The sequence below is a fragment of the Equus asinus genome, chromosome 10 (assembly GCF_041296235.1).
Source record: "Equus asinus isolate D_3611 breed Donkey chromosome 10, EquAss-T2T_v2, whole genome shotgun sequence".
Classification (NCBI taxonomy): Eukaryota; Metazoa; Chordata; class Mammalia; order Perissodactyla; family Equidae; genus Equus; species Equus asinus.
In genome coordinates, this window is record NC_091799.1 from 42,539,736 (window position 1) to 42,561,086 (window position 21,351).

At 38.4% G+C, this 21,351-nt stretch overlaps 1 protein-coding gene across 2 annotated transcripts in view; it reads right to left on the reverse strand.

Moving 5' to 3' along the window:
* The window catches only part of INVS (inversin), a 142,435-nt gene that overhangs the window by 50,474 nt on the left and 70,610 nt on the right, over positions 1 to 21,351 (reverse strand). For both annotated transcript variants that reach the window (XM_014842223.3, XM_070519127.1), the window contains 6 exons: positions 19,562 to 19,735; positions 14,124 to 14,291; positions 10,602 to 10,782; positions 8,150 to 8,259; positions 5,191 to 5,362; positions 254 to 409 (listed from right to left, as the gene is read on the reverse strand). In XM_014842223.3, coding sequence (XP_014697709.1) covers positions 254 to 409; positions 5,191 to 5,362; positions 8,150 to 8,259; positions 10,602 to 10,782; positions 14,124 to 14,291; positions 19,562 to 19,735 — 961 coding nt within the window. The remainder of the gene's footprint in view (positions 1 to 253; positions 410 to 5,190; positions 5,363 to 8,149; positions 8,260 to 10,601; positions 10,783 to 14,123; positions 14,292 to 19,561; positions 19,736 to 21,351) is intronic.

The window sequence follows — 21,351 nt, forward strand, 5'->3', positions numbered from 1 at the left end:
TCTGCACCCAGGATCTGAACCGGTGAAACCCTGAGCCGCCAAAGTGGAGCACGTGAACTTAACCACTCGGCCACGGGGCCGGTCCCCGAAATTTTCTTTTCTTATGATGAGGACTTTTAAGACCTTACAACTTTCAAATATGCAATACGGTATTATTAACTATTGGCACGATGCTGTACATTACATCCCTGTGACATTTATTTTGTAACCGGAAGTTTGTACCTTTAGACTAGGAGCACTCTGAATAACTAACCTTTAATAAGCGTCTGAATCACATCTTTGTGTCCCATCTCACAGGCTCGGAAAAGTGGAGTGTGTTTCATGACATCAGTGGCATCTACTTGAGCACTATTTTCCAATAATAACTTCACGGTGCTGACATGACCAGAGAGAGCAGCAGCATGTAAAGCTAAAGAGGAGCAAAGGAAAGTGAAGAACTCTTTCAGGAACTCTACCTTTTTATTATTCCAACCATGTATCTTTTTCTTTTTTTGATTTCTCCATTATTTTGGCTAAGTGCAATTTAATCCTAAGGATCCTCTACTCTATTTTCACTTTTAGAGATTTCTATCTTCCTTTCTATTTAAATGTATTACTCACACTTTTCCCTTTCTTTGTACATTTCTCATCTCACTGTTTCCTTCCTTTCCATCCTGTTGGTCTGAAATGTTCTCTTCTCAGTTACCAGCTTATTATCTTTTCATCTTTCTCAGCGAGCAAGAGAACAAAAAATGACAAAGAGAAATGATTTAAAAGAAGCAGGCAGTCCTGCCACTAGCTCACTGAATAAGCATATGCCCCCGAGGAGTCGTGCGCTGTGAGACCTCGGTCTACTGTTCCTTCAGTAACTCGTGCCATTCCCGTGATTGGTCTGTGCACCCGCGTGGTACTGAGAGTACTCGTATCTCACAGCATTGAGAGCATGTTTCATACAACATGGTTCCAAACACAAGCCAGCTGTTTGCTCAGGGCCCATTTAAGAAACAGCAATTCGTTTCAACGTTGGAGAAAAACCTGAGATGGAATGTGGTCTCTTCTGTGGCGCCCTCCTCAGGGGTTCAAAAGAGTAATTTTGACTATATGTGAGTTTCATGTTACGCTGACTCCGCCTGTGTTACTCGACGCTAGTGCTTGACTTATGCCATCATTCTTCAGGTTTCACTTTGCCAGGATAACCATCTAGAAGGCCTGGGCCAGTTCTTTCTAAGTATTATGGATCTACAACGCCTAGAACAGTGTTTCATAAAGCGTGATCTGTGGACCAAACCTCAGATGCCTATAAAAATGCAGATTACTGGGGATTTGTTGAGAACCTACCACAGGCTGGGTACTAAGGTAATACTGAAAATTCAGCAGGAAACAAAAGAGGTAAGGTTACATTCTAGGACGGGGAAACTAACAAACAACTGAGTCAACAAACAAGAAAGTATAAGCTAGTGATGGGCGGTATAATTAAAGCAATAAAAGGTACTTTGATATGTAGAGTGACAGGGGACTCCTTGTGATTGGTGATTAGGGAAAGCTTTGCTAAGAAGCTGACATTTGAATTGAGACCTGAATCATAAAAAAGACAGCAATGTAGAGATGTGGGAAGAGAGTAGTTTGGGCAAAGGGAACGGTTTGTGCAAGGACGGGCATGAACCTATTTGTTTAAGGAAAGCAAGGAAGCTGCGGCACATGAGTGAGAGTGAGGTAAGTCAGAAAGGTAGAAGGGGTCTGATCATAAAGGGTCATCCAGGTCAGAGTGATGGCAGACACTGACGGGCTTCAAACAGCGGGGGACATGATGTGATTTACACTTTAAGCAGATCTCAGGAGCTCTTCTGAGGAGAATGCATGGTAGATTAGAACACAAGCAGAGCGACCAGTTAATGCTACTGCAGTCGGCTGGGTAAGAAAGCATGGCGGGGATGGAGAAGGAGAAAGGTTTAGAATATGTTTTGGAGACGGAGTCAACAGGACTTGCTGACAGGATTTGAAATAGGATCTCTGTATAGTCTGTGAATCTGCATTTAAACAAACACCCCTAGTAATTCTTAGATATACTCAAGTGCTAGAACCCTGACCTAAATGGCTGAATGTGAGTCTGGCCCAGAAAAGATTCAGATGGGTATGAGAGACTTCAAATATCGGAAGTTCTGTCATGTGGAAGAGAGCACAGAGTGGAATATTCAGGTTGACAAATTTTGGCTCAACGTAAAGAACATTCTAAGAGTTAGGTTAAGATGGAAGCAGTGAGTTCCCTATACTGGAGCTGTTCAACCAGAGGCTGAAAGACCGCTGGTGAGAATGTTATAAGGTCGATTAAAGCATGTATATCTGTGATAGTCAGGGATTTTCACATTTTTAAAAGGATAAGAATGCTTTTTTTCCTCCCAAATGAAATTTTATAAAACAGATAAGAGCTGAGTGGTTCTGACTGGAATAGGGGTGGAGTGTTTTGCACTTAAACATCCACCCCCTCAGCAACACTTCAGGTACCTCTGTTGAAACCTGTTGTTCTGAAGGACACGGCTGAGTAACCCTGGGCAAGATTTAATTTTAAGGTACTTTCTAATTCTGCAATTCTGCAATTCTGTGATGTGGCATCAGCATGCAATAGATGCTCTTCAGATAAATATCAATGTTAAATTTTAAAAAACCAGAAAAAATTTCACTTAAGCAAAAGATAGAATTAATGATCTTATTAAAGGAAAGTCCCCATTTCTGACTATTTGCATTTACTTTAAAATAACTTTAAACTTAGCTATTGTTGCCCTCTCTTTGCAAAAGTGACACAAGTTTACATAGGAGCTCTGAAAAAAATTTTTTTTTAACTTAACTTTATGTTATAGAAAATTTCAAACACATTCAAAAGTAAAGACAATAGTCCAGTGAACTCAATATAGCCATCACTCAGCTTCAACAATTATCAATACATGGTGAATCTTGTTTCACCCAACCACTATCCCACTATCCATTCACCCCACTTCTGATTGTTTTGAAGAAAATTCTAGAGTCATGCTACAGTCACAAATATTTCATCTGTAAATATTTTAGTAAGTATGTCTGAAAGACCAAGATTCTTTTTTAAAACACAACCACTGTATCTATAAGTCAGGGTCCAATCAGGAGACAGAAACCATGCCAGACACTTCAACAGAGAGAATTCAATATAAAGAATTATTAGCTATGTATTGAAGAACTGAAAACCAAAAAGGCAACACTAAGAGATAGGAAACACAGAAAACAGCTAGCAATTCGAGGACTGATGGAACAAAAAGAAGAGGAAGGAATTATTAAAACTTAAAATGTTAGAAGAGGAGCTCTGCCAAGCTGAAACTCAACCTGCGAGGAGGGTCTCTGCTTGGCTGGTGCCGGGTCTCTGAGGAGGGTGCTCTGAGGCTGGTTCCGTAAGTGTCGGAAAAATTGTAAAGTGAAGTTAACTGTTGTCATTGGAACAAACTCGCTGCTTGTTGAAGAAGATTTACTAGGGTAATGCTGACAGGGACAGGAAACAAAAACAAGAATAGTAATAGGCAAACAGGAAGACGTAGTCCCTTGTTCCTCTTCCAGCTTTCCAGGGGCCCTCTACTGCCCTCTACGTGCCGATTCTGACACGGCGCCTGCTGGCAAAGGGAGTTGTGGTTTACAGGGCCCCAGCTCCAGCAAAGCGGAGAAAGGATAGTCCCCTTATCATACCTAAAAAATACTAACAAAAACTCTATAAGATCAAATGCCCAGATAGGATTCATATTTTCCTGATGGCTTTATAATTTTTTTATAGTTTACTTATTTGAATCAAATCTAAATAATGTCCATATACTGCTGTTGATAAGAACTCTTTTTTAATGGGAAGAGAAAACCACCCTGTGGAGGGATGATGGAGAGGATCTCACTTTCATAAATGAGAAATGTCAGGAAGGCAGCTCTGACATAATAAAACCCTCTTAAGAGGAAGAGCCCAGAGAATTAATGAATCTGAGAAGAATTTATGTCTGAACGCCAATCATTGTGCACATTAGAAAGACACTTCTGGTCAAAAGGATGCAAGTGTCCTCGGGTACACTTTATTAAAATACATGAAAAAGTTAAAGGAAAAGCAAGGCCAGCAATAAAGTGAAAGCCTGCATACTAATGGAAGTCTGACAAAAATTAAGTGTCCAGACCATTTATAAACTCAGTGTCCTGTGTGTCTACACTCTACCCCTCAAGAAACTGAAGTCTACTGTGAGGCTTTGATAAAGCAATATTTTTGAGAGTTAAAGTCTTTATCAAAATTGATATTACCTAAAAATTCTTTCAAAAAATAATTTAGAAGTTGTGGTAGTCTAGGTATGGGGCGGATTATAAGGTGTAGCAACTCCCCTCCCCCTCCCCCCAGTACTACATCAATAGTTTTGGCGGCCAAGAAACATCTTATCCAGGACAACTTGAAGATGCAAATGGTTCTAGCATGTTTCTACAAATAAGAAGACATAAGAAGCTTGTAGCTGTTTTTATTGTTTAGTGTTTAACATGCTGTTGTGTGATTTTTCTTTCTTTTTCTGACTTGCAATGAGGATACAATACACAGGAAGAGACCTCGAAGTTGACAATGAATGCTAAGACCTTGTACCTCTCTTATTAACCAACACACAGTTAAAGCGCTCTCTCATAGGAGAAAGAGATTAAAAGAAGCATCTAGGAAGAGCTTTGATGCAAAGCTGACTGGAAGCTTTGAAGCTTCTAGAGTCATGGGAGGTTATCTCTAAACCAGGAGATTTAGGATGAGGTGATGCTACTCAAATATGAGAAAAGAACATATTAAATGAGACTGGTGAGAACACACTTAGCTGTGTCCATTCCTTAAAATATAATTCCAAATTTTTAAAAATATAATTAATAACCACTAAATATGCATAGTTTTAAGATATAGGTTTATACTTTTTTATATAAATGGTCAGAAGAGTTCCCATATCATGTCTAAGGAGTAACCAGGGTTGTAAACCAAATGCCACCATTCGCCTAGTAGAGACATAGGCTGATTTTAGCCATAATACATCCTTTGGCACGATATCCTGACAACCTAAATTTAAAAAGTGAAGATGAAAGTCAAACAGTATTAGATTAGGAACAATGATTTCAAGGTACTATTGTATAAGTTTTATAGCACCAGCTACACTTTGGAGCCTGAAGGAAAGCAAACTGAAGATGCCTACCAGTTCTTACCTGTGCCTCCATATTTGTCTGCCATGTTAATATCAATGTCAGATTTTAAACTCAGCATAGTCCTAAGGACATTGTCACTGCCTTTCCCAGCAGCCCACATAAAGGATGTTCTTCCTTCGAGGTCTGAATCATCTTTCACTGACGGATGTTTTAAAAACACTTTAACTGTTTCCTGTAAGAAAGTTCATTTAAAAATTTGAGACAAGAGAGTAGCATTTTTTTTTTATGGTAACAAAGCCACTGTTATATGTGACTTCCACTAAGAAGCAAAGTATTTTTTCCCTGCTTTTGAATCAGATGAAATTATCTTTTTATGAATAACAAAATTACAATTTCCATTGAAAGTAACAATCCTCTGTCCTTATATATTAGTTTTGGTTTTCATAGCACTTCAGAAAAAATAACCTAACCCACACATTCAACATCCTCATAATTGAGAATGATCATCCTCAACAAAAGTTTGGAAAGTTCATAGGTCACTGTTAGAGAGATGAAGTGATAGTTAAAAGATTCAAGTATTCAGTGTTATGACCAATACTAAAACACAGGTTTTCTTGGACATTTTACACGGAGAGATGCATATATTCAGGCATGCCTACAGAGAAGATTACCATATTCTCTCGCTGTGTGTTTTGTTACTATAATTTAAAAAAATAGCTAATGCATTTATTGAATAATGATGGGTGGTTACTGAGAAATGCAGTGTTCAATTCATTTAAACACACGTTTATTCAGCAATTCCTATATTCAAGCTCCTTCCTCTATGGGATCATACAAAAATTAGGACCTTTGATAATTATAATAGTGCTTGACAATTTTAATGGGGATTAATATTGTAACATTTAAAATTGCCTCTTTCCTCAAAACTCACATGCTTACAAACTGTTAGAAAGATCATAGAAACTTTTGCTTGAATGGAAGTAAAACATTTGAGAATAAAAATTTCTGGAGACTGCGAGTTGGCCAAAATGTATAAAATGTTGATGCTCAATACTTTAAAGCTGGAGGAAATTCAATGGCTCATCTAATCCAGCCCCTCATTTTACAGATGAAGAAATCTAGGTTCAAGCTCATACAAACATTGGTGGCAGCTACAGGAATAGAACCCAGGGCTAAAGCCCAGCCATCTTTCCACTGCCTCACATACCACTTCCTAGTCTTGGAACTAGTCGTTGAGCTCCTGAGGTATTATAGCTTAGTGCTCCTAGGACCTAGTGTGCATGTTGATTGAGTAGATTTGAAAAAAGAAATGATGTTTTTAAAAAAGAGAACTTTCATGAGTTATAGAGTCCAAGGAGATCAAAGGGCTTGAAATTGAGTTTAGAAAATTTGCATAATTATTAAAAAATCATCTCTGGAATTGGCAGTTTATCCAAAGCAAGTATTTCTGTGAATACACATCCATAATATTCTACCATTCTTTCTTACTCCCTTTGGCAGTTACTTAATTACTGGTATCTGTACATATGTTAAATTTGGAGTCTAAGACTTGGGTTCAAGATTTTGGGCAAGTCATTTAATCTCTTGGAACTTGTTTTCTTCATCTGTAAATAGGTATAGCACGTCCTCTCATAGGCTTGTGTTGAACTGTGGATTGAGTTCTGATTTCCATAGATTGACTAGACAGGGCCAATTGAATTTCTTCTCTATTTGTAGTAAGAAATAACCCCTCCTTAAAATACTACTGTGTATTTTTCTGAGATCTTTGGAGATAATAGAAGACAATGGTTTGCCAAAACTCTAGGTGATAAATAGAATAAATTTTTAGTAATGCCAGGAAGGAGGGACTATGGCTATAGTTGGTCTGGGTAGCAGAGAGAAAGAAGGGTGGGAAAATAAGATATTTTAGCCATCTGAGTATTCAGTGTGTTCAATGGTGCATTTGGGGAGGTAAGGCAGATGGAATTATACTGTGCTGATGAAAGCATTCCTATAATTTAATGAAACAAGAGGTTCGCCACACACACCCACGTAGAAGGCAACAAAACCAACTGTGGCTGCTTTGACATGGGCCTCTCTGGATGAGTCTCTGGTTCTTGGTGGCCACTCACACTCAGGAAGCTGAAGTAGCCTAGACACTGTCATGTTGCTGGCCAGACTGAGTGACAGAAGGGATGAGAAAGTGCTTTGTAAACTATAAAGGGCAGTAAGGGAAGAGCTCTTAATAATATTCAATATCTTTGGAAATATCAATAATTCACATTTTTGCTTTCTCAGATGCATAACACACATCATTATTAGCACTAGCAGTAATAAGAAGGCATTCTCTTTCTTGAGTAGCTGCTCTACACCAAGGACTACACTAGGCACTTATAAATTTTCTCTAATCTTACAACAATCCTGAAAGAAAAGGTATAATTATCTTCATATTACATATGAAGAAACTAAGACTCAGAGAGGTTGAAAAACTTGTGCAGGGTCACACAGCTAGCAAATAGCATAGTCAGGATTCCAGCCAAGGTTTGTCTAGTTCCAAAGCCTTACCACACTGCCTTCAGGACAGTTACAGATTGCTGAACACTAAGTTGTCCTTGGTGCTCTAAAGGTAACAAAAAGGTGAAGCACACTTACAGGAAAGCAAAATGTTATACTGAACAGTTAAAATAAAAACTACATAAAACTTCACATGTGACTACCAAATTTATAGAAACTCAGACTATCACTTGCATCACAGAGTTAACAGTATAACCAATTGTTAAGAGACAATTGCTGCACAAACACCCACAAATGAGTACATGTAAAAGTGATGGAATTGGAATACGATCAGTGGAGTGTATCAATGTCAATTTCCTCTTTATGACATTGTGTTATACTTTTGCAAGATGTTGCCATTGGGGTAAATCGGGTGAAGCAGACATGGGATCTTGCTGTTTTATTTCTTACAACTGCATATGAATTTACAATTATATCAAAATAAGAATTCAATTAACAAAAAAGACAACCATCATGTTTTACTTACAGCAAAGTTACTCTGAGCTGCATAGTGCAAGGGCGTGGCTCCTTGGCTGTCAGATGGGATGGTTCCAGACTTATTTCTTTCTAAAAGGAGATGGACAATCTGCGCATGGCCTGAAAGCAGACCAGGTAGTTGTCACATACAAAGGGTGTTAATTAATTCATAATCTAGTTAAAGGAAAGGAGTAAGAAACATCACTAGCACGTAATACAGCATTCAGAATGTTTCTGAGTAGCCGCCCTCAGTGCAGTCTTTCTAACTTCTCACTAAAACACTATGATGATGTAGAACCCAGGCAAAACTTACAACACTGGGAACTTAATGCTTCAGTCAGGAAGGAAATGACATTAACTATAATTGCCAGACTGAGAAAAAATGATATTGGTATCAGCTCATTGCATCCCCTGGCTTCACTTTATAAAAACTGCCTGTAAAAAAGGTGGGAAGGTGTGTTAGAAGCCAGCCTCTCTCAGCCATCAGTGTCCCCAGTCTCCAGGTTCCATTGCACAACCAATCAGAACTGCACAGCTGTTCTCTTCTGCTATTCAGGACAGACTATAACACAATGTCTCGTAATCTCTGCAGCCTCCTATCCATCCTCTTTAACCTCCATCCCCTAATTTTTTAACATCTAGGCAGTGATTTCAAGTCCCAGAAAACAAGTGGGCAGAAATGATGAGGACGTGGTGGAGGAAATACCTGGCAGTGCCTTCTGGAGGATGTGGTCTCCACAAGTGAGGAAATGTAGAAAGAATCAAAGAATGAACAAATTTGGTAATAGCATATTTAGGAAACCTGGATTTAATACATTCTATTGCTTCAGCACACCAGGAAACCAGGCAATGAAGATGCCACATTAGCAGAGGAAGGATATGCTGCATGAAAGCTGGGCAGAAAAAAGGCATTTGAGTGGGAGCTGTGCTCATCCACCTGCTCTCCAGCTGAGGTTGAGATGGAGTTCTCCATAAAACAAAGGGACAAAAGTAGGATCAAAGGCAATCTACGCCCCATCGTCAGTCTAAACGTATCTCATCTTGTTTGAAGGATAAAGAGAAAAATTCAGTAAAGGTTATATGACACACTCTAGGACAGAGGAAAAGGAACAGCATCAGAAAGATGAAGTGCATGCCTTGGAAAAGGATCTAGAGAAGGATCCAGAGGAAAATTTCAGGAACAGTTTGGCATCTCGGCTTAGCACAAAGAGATGGGCTCTGTGAGGCAGAAAGACAATATCCTAAGAAGAAGATACACTGAAATGAAAAGGGAATGGAAGAAGGTGACAAGGAAATAAGCTGAGATAAAAAGAAACATGGATGAGAGAAGGAAAGCAAAATGCAAACTAAAATACAGTCTATAAGAGGCAGAAAGAAAGCAGCACTTATGGAACAAAAGTCAATTTAGTAATGTGGAGACAAATTTGAAAAGTCCTCCCAGAAGGCAGAGGAAAAAGAACAGGGATGAAACTGTACAATGAGATGAACTCTAAATAATAATTATAAACCTGATGATAAAACTGAATGCAAATGTAAAAGTCATTTGCAAAAGAGAAGATGTATAATTTAAAAACTAAGACCACAATAATAAGCAGGGAAAACCTCAGATTATATTAACAAACATCCATAGAGTGATAAGTAAAAGTGTGCTAAACTCTTCATTTTAAATAGGTGAGAACCAATAGATGCAGTTTTGCCCTTGACTCTGACTCAGGCTTAAAAAAGCTTTTGACTGATTTAAAAGTAATCACTAATGGAACCTAAAAATCCTCCTAAAATATTAGGCAATTCAAAACCAAATAGCAACAAATCTAGTCCATACACCAAAAGGCAGAAAACAAAGGAAACAGGAAAAAGAATTAAGATAAAATCCAAAACACTAATAATACTCAAAGAGCAGAAAAAAGACACAATTATAAATCTTTTAACAATGACTATTAATGGGTAAAACTCCTTCACTACAAGAGAAAGACTCTCAGATTGCTCCCCGCAAAATCAGACACCAACACATATATATAATCTCTCATCTAAAAAAGTGATCCCTGAAAAGCTTAAGTAAAAGGTATATCAGGAAAATATGAAGAAAAATATCAAATATCATGGTATTAGCACAAATATAAAATTAAAGTCCTCCTCCCCAAAAATAAAGGCGTCGAATATGAAGAGGATTATTTTACATTTACATTTGTCAATGAATGTGTATTTCTTTTTTCATCATGAATGTGGATAGAAATTAAATTTAAAACGTGATGCTGAAATTAAAACTAATATATAACAGAGAATACATTTATATGACTAAAGTTTATGCATATAATAGGGGGATTTAGGTATAAAATGTCATATCAATTAAGAATTAAAATAATTAAATAGGAGGTGGGAGCTGACGAGGGAGAGTGGGCAGAAGGTTTCCTACATTCCTGCGGTTCCCCTACGGCTGGTCCTTGGATTCACAGTCAACTCACCCAGCAGAGCTGCCCAGTGAAGTGGGGTTCGAAATAAGTTATCATAAGATGTTATGTTGCAGCTCTCGTACGAGGTCAAGACATCAACCACCGTCACATTCCCATCGGCGACTGCAAAATGAAGAGGTGTTCGTCCCTCGTAGTCTTGCCAGTTCAGTAAAGACTCCGTTGGAGCAGCATCCTATTATTAAGGAACCAGAGATTTCAGACACACATAGAATCCTCAATAAGTCGCATCTGACATAAGTATTAAGTGAGCAGTTTTCTAAACTTTTATATTCTCTCAGTACAAAGCGATAAAATTCAGAAAAAGTATACGGTTTAAATATTTAAAAGTTTATTTTCATATTTAACTATAAAAAGTACAGAAAAGACATAATAAATACCATGTACTGACTATGTAGGTTAAATAGGTATCAAATTTTGCCTAATGTACTTTTATATCTGTGATGGATTTAGCTAGAGTTATATGTTTTGTTCTTTTGCTACATATGTATGCGTCCGTAAACAATACATAAATTTTGTATGTGTATTTTCAATATTTACACTTATGCATTATACTATGCATATCCTTTGGCAATTTTTTCTTTCAACACTATACTTTTAGGTATTTATGTTGATCTTAGTTCATTTATTAAACCACAGTTTAGTTACCCATTCTCCGACTGAGGGATATTTAGGTTATTTACAATTTTTCCCACTATTAACAATTATGCGGCAGTCAACATGCTTCCTCTACATGTCCCCTTGGGGCACACGTGTGAGATTTTTCTCCAGCCTAGACATCTAGAAGGGGAATTGCTGGGTTGAAGGATATCTGTATCTTCAACTGAGTATTTTCAAGCTGTCTTCCAAATGGTTGTGCCAATTAATACATCCATGACAATGTGTAAAGGTTTTTATTTCCCCAAATGGTGGAACAAATTAACCACTCGGTATCATCAAGTTTACTACATTTTTTCCCTTATAGGTATGAAAAGCATTTCACGATGTTTTAATTTATATTCCTTTTAAAATGAGGTGGAGATTTTTTTAAAATCATATTTATTGGCTATTTGGTTTTATTTCTCTATAAACTGACAGTTCATAACATTTATTAATTTTTCTATGGGATCTTTGCAGCAGATATTATGATGTACTGCCTAGGTCCCCCTTCAAGACTAAAGGACTCGTCTCGCCAGCTGCTGGGAGTGCTGCCAGCAGATGACCCTCAATCGCTGGCCTCTTCTGGAACTGCTTCAGCTAAAGAGAGTTACCTCACCCAAGGTCATGTCCCTTCTCAGACTGGGTCAGATCCAAAGCTAAGCCCTCCTGCCCCAGTTTGAGAACTCTCTGAAGGGCCATCCCAGATTTAGAGCTGCCTGTGCAGTCAGCCTACTTTACAAAAAAAGGAATGTGAAAGTTATTATAAACACTTCAAAAAAAGAAGTAGAATATTATCACAATGGTATTTTAGGCCCTTGAGTCTCCCAAGGACCAAGATGCATTTACAAGGGAAAAAAAGCCAAGTCTATGAGGAAATAAAATACTATGAGTGACAACTATGCTCCAAGGACTTCAGATATTGGAATGAACACATAAAGAATATAAAGTAACTATCTATGAAACATGTAAGAAAATAAAAAATGAAATAAAGCAAGGAACAAAAACTATCAAAATGACCAGACAGATGTGAAAAAGAACCAAATAGAACTTTTAGAAGTGAAAATATAATCACTAGGATTGAAGATTCAATGTATAGGGTAAACAAATGATTAGACTGAGCTGAAGAAAGATTTTGTAAACTGGGAGACAGATTTGATGTAATTACCCAGAAGGTGGCAGACAGAGACAAGATGAAGAAATGTAAAAGAGAAGAGACACGGAGAATAAAATGACAAGGTCTAAAATATGTACAATTGGAGATCCTAAAGGCAAGAGTAGAGAGAATGAAAGAGAGGCAATATTTAAAGAGATAATGGCTATATATTTTTCAGAGCTGAGATGCAATAATCAAAAGGTATACCACACAGGAAAAAGAAAAGACAGACTGCGGTAAAAGTACAGCATGCCATACACAGAAGGATGTAACCTGAGCAAAAAGATAAATCATCTATAAAGGAATGACAATTAGACCCATAACAGACTCCTCAGGAGGAACAACAAACGGCAGAAAGCAGCAAAATAATAGCCTGAACGAGTTGAAAAGTGTAACTACCTAGAACTGTGTAGACAGGAAAACTATATGTTTAAGAGCAAGGTAGAAATGCAGACGTTCTCACCATTTACAAAAGAGAGAGTTTACCACCAATAGATCTACACTAAAGGAAGTTCTAAGAACTGTATTTCAGGAAGTGAGATAACTCTAGAAGGAAAATTTGAGAGTCAAGAAGAAGTGCAGAGCAAAGAAATTACTTAACATGCAAGTAGAAGTAGATAATCATTGTATATACAAAATAATATCTTTTAAAATATAATTTGTATGTTACAAGTAAATAGGATTAAATATTAGACTACTGCAGCATGTAAGTTGTAATTTGGAAAAGAGTGATTAGAAAACTTCAAAGAATCTACTAATAAAGATTCAAAATGAATAAGAAAGCATAGCAAGTTGGTTAGACATATAATCAATGAACAAAAACACCAATTGCATTTCTATACACTTGCAACAACTGGTTAGATATATACCCTAGATGTTGTAAAAAAAAAAAAAAAATTCAAAGCAGTACTGTTTGTAAATAGTGAAAAACTGGAAACAGTTCCAAATGTCTGTCAATAATAGAATGAATAATGTCTGGCTTATTAATAAAATGGAATACTATATAGCAGTAAAAATTAATATATTACAGCTACACACAGCAATATAGTTAAAATCACCAGCATAATTGTTGAGCAAGAAAAGCATGTTGCAAAAGAATATATACAATATGATTCCATGCATATAAAATTTAAAAAACATTAAAAACTAAAAAACATATTGTTTAGGGATATGAATATATGTAGTAAAACAATAATGAAAATCAGTGGGATGATAAACTCAAAATTGAGGACAGTTGTTGCCTCTGAAAAAGGAGAGAACAGAATGGTAGTGCGAGGTACCCACCAGACTTCAAAGGCAACGGAGATGTACTTTTTCTTCAACCCAGTGATGAGTGCATGAGTATTTGTCGTTTCCTTATTCTGTGTATCCTACATGTAATTTACAAATATTCACTTATATCTATTCCCCATTTAATAAAAGCAAGTATAAAACAACGTCAGGGAATGATAAGCATAAATTCAGGAAAGTAGCTGAGCGGGCAGGAAGGAGCATGGCGGGGGAGAGAATGCATTTGGAAACTGGCACATCAGAAACTTCTATGTGGTTTTAATAGCAGTATTAAAATGTTCTATTTCTTCGGGATGGGTTCACAGGTCTGTTGTATTGTTTTGCCTCATAATTTGCTTGTGCATCATATATATGCTTTCAAGAATATTAGATATTTCACAAGAAAAAACTCTCTTGGAAAAGCCATCCAGGTCTAGCAGCACTGTTGTACTCACCAGAATGCATCGCACTGTGTGAACAGCACTCGGATCTTTGTGGTTGGCTGCCCAGTGAAGTGGGATCTTGCCTTCGACATCAGGAATCCCGATGTTGGAATCATGCTTGATAAGCAGCTTCACGTGCTCAGGGTTATTGTAGTAGGCGCTCCAATGCAGAGCTGTTTGCTGCAAAATCGAGAGATTCTCAAAACAACGACAACAACAACAACAGTAACAACACAACAGCATACCTCTCCCAAGCTTTTACAGCGTGATGGGCACTGTTATAAGAGTTTTATCTATTTTATCTCATGTAGTCCTCATGGCAACTCTGGCAGATATGTTCTCTTCACTTTGCCTGATGTCGAAGGCATGTGATTAATGAGGAAACTGAGTACCAGGAAGACACATAATCTTCTCAAGGATATATAGGTAGTAAGTGGCCGAAGTGGGATTTTAACCCAGGCAGCCTGACTCCAGAATCTACCTCTTAATCATGGCAGGCATTTAGGTCATCAAGTCCTAATAAATGGTAATACTGAGAAAGAGAAAAACAGCCCAATACTTTACGAATAATTATCAACAGAGTAAGTAATGATCTTGATATTGTACCAATACCTTACGAATTTGGTAGAATGTTTTGAATTTTAATATCTATCAAAAAGAAGATCCATCCATAGGAAATCATGGATCTGGAATCCATTTCCTATATCAAAGGATGAATTTAAATCTAACTATAATTTTACTGGATAAATAATTAGACCTACTTACTGATGTTGAGATACATTTTGAAAATACAGCAACACTTGCTTTATTTTGGATAAAAGTTAAAAATGAACATCGTGAAGTTGTTGAGGTTGCTTTAAACTCTTTTCTGCCATTCTCATCAACATACCTCAGTAAGACTGGTTTTCCTATTAGAGTTATTAAGGAAACACATAGAAACTCTTTAGATATACATTATCCCTTGCAAGCAGCATTGTCATCAATCCAATCTAGAAATAGATTATTTAACATTAGGAACCAAGCTCATTTGTCACATTAAAAACTTTAAATGTTGGGGCTGGCCCTGTGGCTGAGGGGTTAAATTCACAGTTCGCGTGCTCCACTGCAGGCAGCCCAGTGTTTCGTTGGTTTGAATCCTGGGCGCAGACATGGCACTGCTCATCAAGCCATGCTGAGGCAGCATGCCACATGCCACAACTAGAAGGACCCACAATGAAGAATATACAACTGTGTACCGGGGGGCTTTGGGGAGAAAATGGAAAAAAATAAAATCTTTAAAAAAAAACAAAAACAAAACTTTAAATGTCGACGTACCTGATATTCATTCAAAGTGCACCCATAGGCATTCAATATAGAGAGTCACTACTTAACTGATTACTTTTTGTTTACTAATAACTGCAGAACAACAAAAAAAAGTCACAAATACAATAGCAATTAACTACCTATAACCACATTTTCAATAAACAACATGTATACTTTCTGTAATTCTTTTCTTTTTCCAGGTTATGTTTGTTCTGAACCTATTTGCGGAAATGTAACATTATGTCTGTTGAATCTAATAGTAAAGTTTGGGGTTGTATTTTCTACATCTTTGTCTTGTTTGTTTGTTTTTGTTTTTGGCTTAAACAATAGACATTTATTTCTCACAGTTCTGGATGCTGGGAGTCCAAGGTGAAGGTGCCAGCCAGTTGGTTCTTGGTGAGGGCTCTCTCCCTGGCTTGCAGATGCCTGCCTTCCTGTGTCTCCTCACACGGCAGAGAAAGGAAGCTCTGACGTCTCTGCCTCTTATAAGGGCACTGCTCCCATCATGGGGGCTCCACCCTCATGACCTTGTCTAAACCTAATCACTTCCCAAAGGCTCTACCTCCTAATACCATCACATTGGGGTTAGGGCTTCAACAAATGGATTTGGGGTGGGACTCATGCAGTCCCCAACAATAAGTAATGAAATTGTACTACTTTGGAGATCATTTCGGGGTAAGTTGGAAAATGATCTGCTTTGGTTTCAAATTCACTAGCTTAGTCACCGGCCCCTCCACAGAGGATTGGTCTTTGGTGTTCTCTCCTTGTGAGCACTCCACTCTCCACTGTGGTTCCTGAGTTCCCCAGATGTATTAGGATCTTCTTAGGAGTAGGATCACTGGACAGGCCTCCAGAATTCCAGGTCTCAGATGCAGACATTGATTGCAGTCTGGACCAAATTGTTCACAGGCTGGTAGGGCAAAGCCATGCGGATTCCAAGTAGGCCAAGCATGGAAGCAGATCATCAGCTGCTGAATCCCTGCCCTCTTCTCTCTTACCCATCATCTACCGCTCCAGCCTCTTTTCTTTCTTTTTTTAACCACTGACCGCCTATAAAATAGCTCTGTTCAGTTGTCCTCTTGTCCACATGAGTAAGTCCAAATCTGGATAGACCTGTTCTTCCCAAACTTGATTCCTTTTCCAAATGTCCCACATTCATTCTTTTTTTCCTTCCTTCCTCTCCCTACTTCCCCTCGCTTCCCTCCTTCCTTTTTTTTTTAGTGGCACCATTATTCTCCCAGTCTTGGTAATCTTTGGCACGCGCTCTTTCATTTTCTACAGTAAATCAAGTTCTATAATCAAGTTCTCTCCTTTTCCATCTACCCTGGTTTGGACCCAGGTCAGCTTGCATCTAAGATCATGGTTTTCATTTTTGTAATTATTTTTTTTAACTGTGACAAAATGTATATAACATAAAATTTACCACTTTAACTGTTTTTAAGTGTACAGTTTAGTGGCATTAAGTACATTGACATTGTTGTGCCACCATTAGAACCGTCCATCTCCAGAACTTTTTCATCTTCTCAAACTGAAACTTCATATCCATTAAAGAATAACTCCAATTCCCATCTCCTCCCAGTTCCTGGGCAACCAATACTCTACTTTCTGTCTCTATGAATATGACTACTCTAGGTACTTCATAAGGGAAATCATCTAATATTTGTCCTCTTGCGTCTGACATTTCACTTAGCATAATGTCTTCAAAGTTTATTCGCGTTGTAGCATGTGTCAGCATTTCATTCCTTTTTTAAGGCTGAATAATATTCCACTGTATGTATATACTGCATTTTGTTTATCCAGCTGTCCATCAATGGACATCTGGGTTGTTTCCATCTTTTGACTATTGTGAACAATGCTGCTATGAACATGGATGTACAAATATCTGTTCATGTTCCTGATTTCAATCCTTCTGGTTATACAACCAGAAGTAGAATTACTGGTTCATATAGTAATTCTATGTTTAAATTTTTGAGGAATAGCCATACTGTTTTCCACAGTGGCTGCACAATTTTACCTCACTACCAGCAGTGTGCAAGGGTTCAAATTTCTCCACATCCCCACCAACACCTGTTATTTTTTGTTTTTGTGATAATAGCCATCCTAAAGTGTGTGAAGTGTTATCTCATGGTGTTTTTGATTTGTGTTTTCCTAATGATTAGTGATGTTGAGTATCTTTTCACGTGCTTAGTGGCCATTTGTGTATCTTCTTTGGAGAAATGTCTATTTAAGTTCTTTGCTCATTTCTTAATTGGGTTGTTTGGGGTTTTTTTGTTGTTCCTTTTTTTTTTTTTTGAGGAAGATTAGCCCTGAGCTAACATCTGCCCCCAATCCTTCTCTTTTTGCTGAGGAAGACTGGCCCTGAGCTAACATCCATGCCCATCTTCCTCTACTTTATATTGTGGGACGCCTGCCACAGCATGGCTTGCCAAGTGGTGCATAGGTCTGCACCGGGGATCCAAACCAGCAAACCCAGGGCCACCAAAGCGGAATGTGAGAACTTAACTGCTGTGCTACTGGGCTGGCCCCCCTTGTTTCATTTCCCCCTTGTTTGATGCATAAAAATGCATCATTTTTAATGCATGTTACAAAATTATTGATCTGTGGCAGATTGGAAATTTAAAAAAAACCCTGATCATTTACCTCAGATAGTTTTGTTTGTTTGCTGAGGAAGATTCACCCGAGCTAACATCCATGCCAATCTTCCTCTAGTTTTTAGTATGTGGGCTGCCAGCACAGCATGGCCCCTAAAAAATGGTCTAGGTCCATGCCCGGGAACTGAACCCAGGCCACTGAAGCAGAGTGCGCTGAACTTATCCACTAGGTCACCAGGGCTGGCCCCACCTCAGATAGTTTGAGACTCAGTGCTCTAGGATTTCGTCTTGCTCTCTTCTCTGTGCCTGCCTGGACTATGCAGATCCAATTTCCATCCATCTGACTGGATAACCTCCCATCCCTGTTCAAGAACAGAAGCATATATGACCCTGGAAGAAGGCAGGAAATTCACAGAATATACTGGAGAAGACACTCTAAAGCCCAAAGACATTTGTGGTTTCTTAAGTTATTAATGGGTCTTTGTAGATTGATCAAAGTGCTTTTTTCAGTGAAATATTAGCACTATAAATGCTGTGAGTTAGGAATGATATTAGTCTGAAACAGTTGTAAAATCAAGTTAAAGTTGATTTCAGAACTCTGGGTTATATGAGTGGCTACTAAACAAAACCCGAAAACTACATAAAGAATACTATGAGAGCAAAAGGATTATGGAATAACTCAGCGAATTTAATCATAAGAGTGTTAATTATGTGGGAGCGTTGGAGTTAGCAAGACTCTATGATTAAGTGCCTGGTGAAAAGGAAGAAGATTATTGCGCTTGTCTAACTAAACACCACATTTTTTCCTGTAAAGAACGATCAGAGTGTCCAGCAAAACAATGACCCGTACGTACAATAGGTTAAAATTCAAGAGCAAGGAAGATCACAGATCCTACCAACAAATGCTAGAGCAAATGTCAGAGCCAAAATGAAACTAATTATAATAATTTTATAGCTCACATTGACTGAGAGCATCCTGTGCACTGGGCATTGTGCTAAACACAATCTATATGCATTATCTCATTTTATCTTCAGCAGCCCTCTTATCCCCTTTTCACACAAGAGAAAACTGACGCATAGAGGAGTTAAGAAATTTGCCCAAGGACACAGAACAAGTAAGCAGTGACTGCTAGATCAAAACTCAGTCTGGTGCCAAAGCCCAGACCATCATCCACTACATACTTGGTACGGCTCCCCGGGCATTTGGTCTAATCACCTATAGTAACCACCTGTAGCAGGACCAGTGGTCAAATACTGGGTTTTGGCGTTAGGCCTGGGTTGAGTTCTAGTCCTGCCACCTGGGTCTTGGGCAGGATTTTAATCTTTCTGAGCTTCAGTTTCCCTCTCTGTGACAAGGAGATGATGGTACCTACCACACCCGAGGAGCACGAAGTGATAGAATTTAGGCGGAAGGCTTTCCTGGGCTGTACGGAGACTGGGCATTGTTCTACCATGCAGATGAGAGGTCATTTAGGCCTTCTTCCTTGAGGTTTCACGTCACAAAAGGCAGCATTTGCTGTCTGCTCTTATTTGCCTTCGACTTTGACGGTCCATTACCTTGTTTTTATCCTGTGTATCCACTTCGCCTGGTGCCATAAACTTCAGCAGAAGTGCCAAACACTTAGGGCTCTTGTGCCGGGTGGTCAAGTGCAAAGGGGTCATCTCCTCCAAATCCTTTTGCATCCAGTTTGCTCTGCGTGTAAGCAAGAGTTTCATGAAACGATAATTTCCCTAAATAAAAAACAAGAGACAGAAAGGAGAAATTTAGTTTGGGGCCAAAAATTTTTTTAATTTTAAAATGTTTTAAGTATTGTAATTATTCTGCCAGAGTAATAACATGCAGATAAATTAATAAAAGAAAAAATACTTACAATTCCACTATTCTATCAATTGTTTTGTTTTTTCATGTTTCCTTCCAACCTCTTTTTACATGCATATGTTTTACATAGTGGTTGGTCAATACTTCATTGTGTTAAAGCAACATATTTTATTTAACCACTCTATTATTGTTTCCAAGATTTTCTTTTATAGAAAACATACTTTATAGAAAATGCTACGATGAAAATCTTTTTTCACACAGACTTGCCCCCTAATTTTTTCATAAGAATCAATTATCGGGAATCAATTTACTGGGTCAAAGGAGTTTGTACACTTTGTTTTTTGGTGTATTTCCCAAATTGCTATCTAGTAGCAGTAATGAGTATATTAGTTTTGGTACATTCTGACCAATAGAACACCTTATTTATATTCAAAGTATAAGAACCTTGTGAAATAAGCAGAGACTTTAAACCCCAATTTACAGGTGAGAAAAGTGAGATTCAGAGAGGCTAAATGTTTTGTTTGTAGTCATCGCCTTAATAAGGAGGAGGTGGCTAGCTTTCTTGAAGGGAACTATTTGCAGGTACAACTAAGGTAGATGCAGCTTGTTCACAGTTTGGGTCCCAGACTCACGGTCGCATAAACACCAACCCAGAAGTCACTGCGGGCCAACTCCTTATGGGCAATGCTTTCCACATCAGTTAAACCCTCCAGTCTGGTAGAATCAACCCCCTGGAGAAAGAAGATTAGCTACGGGGCTAGAGCAATACACTGGTGCGAATCCAGGTGAACCACAACGTACATCTGTGCAATATAAGAGCTTTGAAACAAAACAAAAGCCTTGAAAAATACATCTTTGGAGCTCTTTCCTGAGATCTAGTTCCATATTTCCAATTGTGGTTGGAGCCTTCAGTGCTTGGTATCACAGATATTTCAAACTCAACATGACCAAATTGTGTTATATGACCAAGTTCTCTGCCTACTTCACGCCTATTTATCTCTCCCTATTCAAAAAAGAGTGGCAGGCAGGGTTAGCTGTCCTTTTCATCTTCTGAGATCCTCCACATCCTTAACCCTGTTGGAAATGTGGCCTGTTAGCATTAGAAGGCATTGGTGTTCTTTTGTGAGGGGTTATCAGCATTAGTAAGGAGGACATGTGTTAATTAAGCCTCTCTCCCCGTTGTGAAGAACGTGGGGCTCTAAGGCATAGGGCACTAGCTAGAGCAACAAGGCCCACAGAAGGATGACCGAGACTTGCCTGCTCGCCCACGGGAGCAGAGACAGGATTCAACTCAGCTCAAGGGCTGGGGCAGAGACAAGAAGGAAGAGGCCGGGAAAAGGGTCCATCTGGCTGTCTATGTTAGACGGGCCCACTTGGAATGGACGAAAAATCTAACTGACACAGCTCAACTACTTCCTCTCAGAGAGGCTTTCCTTGACCCCCTAATAGAACTTACTTATTACTCTTTATTCGAGCGCCCTTCCATTTCCTTCACAGCTCTCTTCTCAGTTTGTAGTTGCATCTGGAT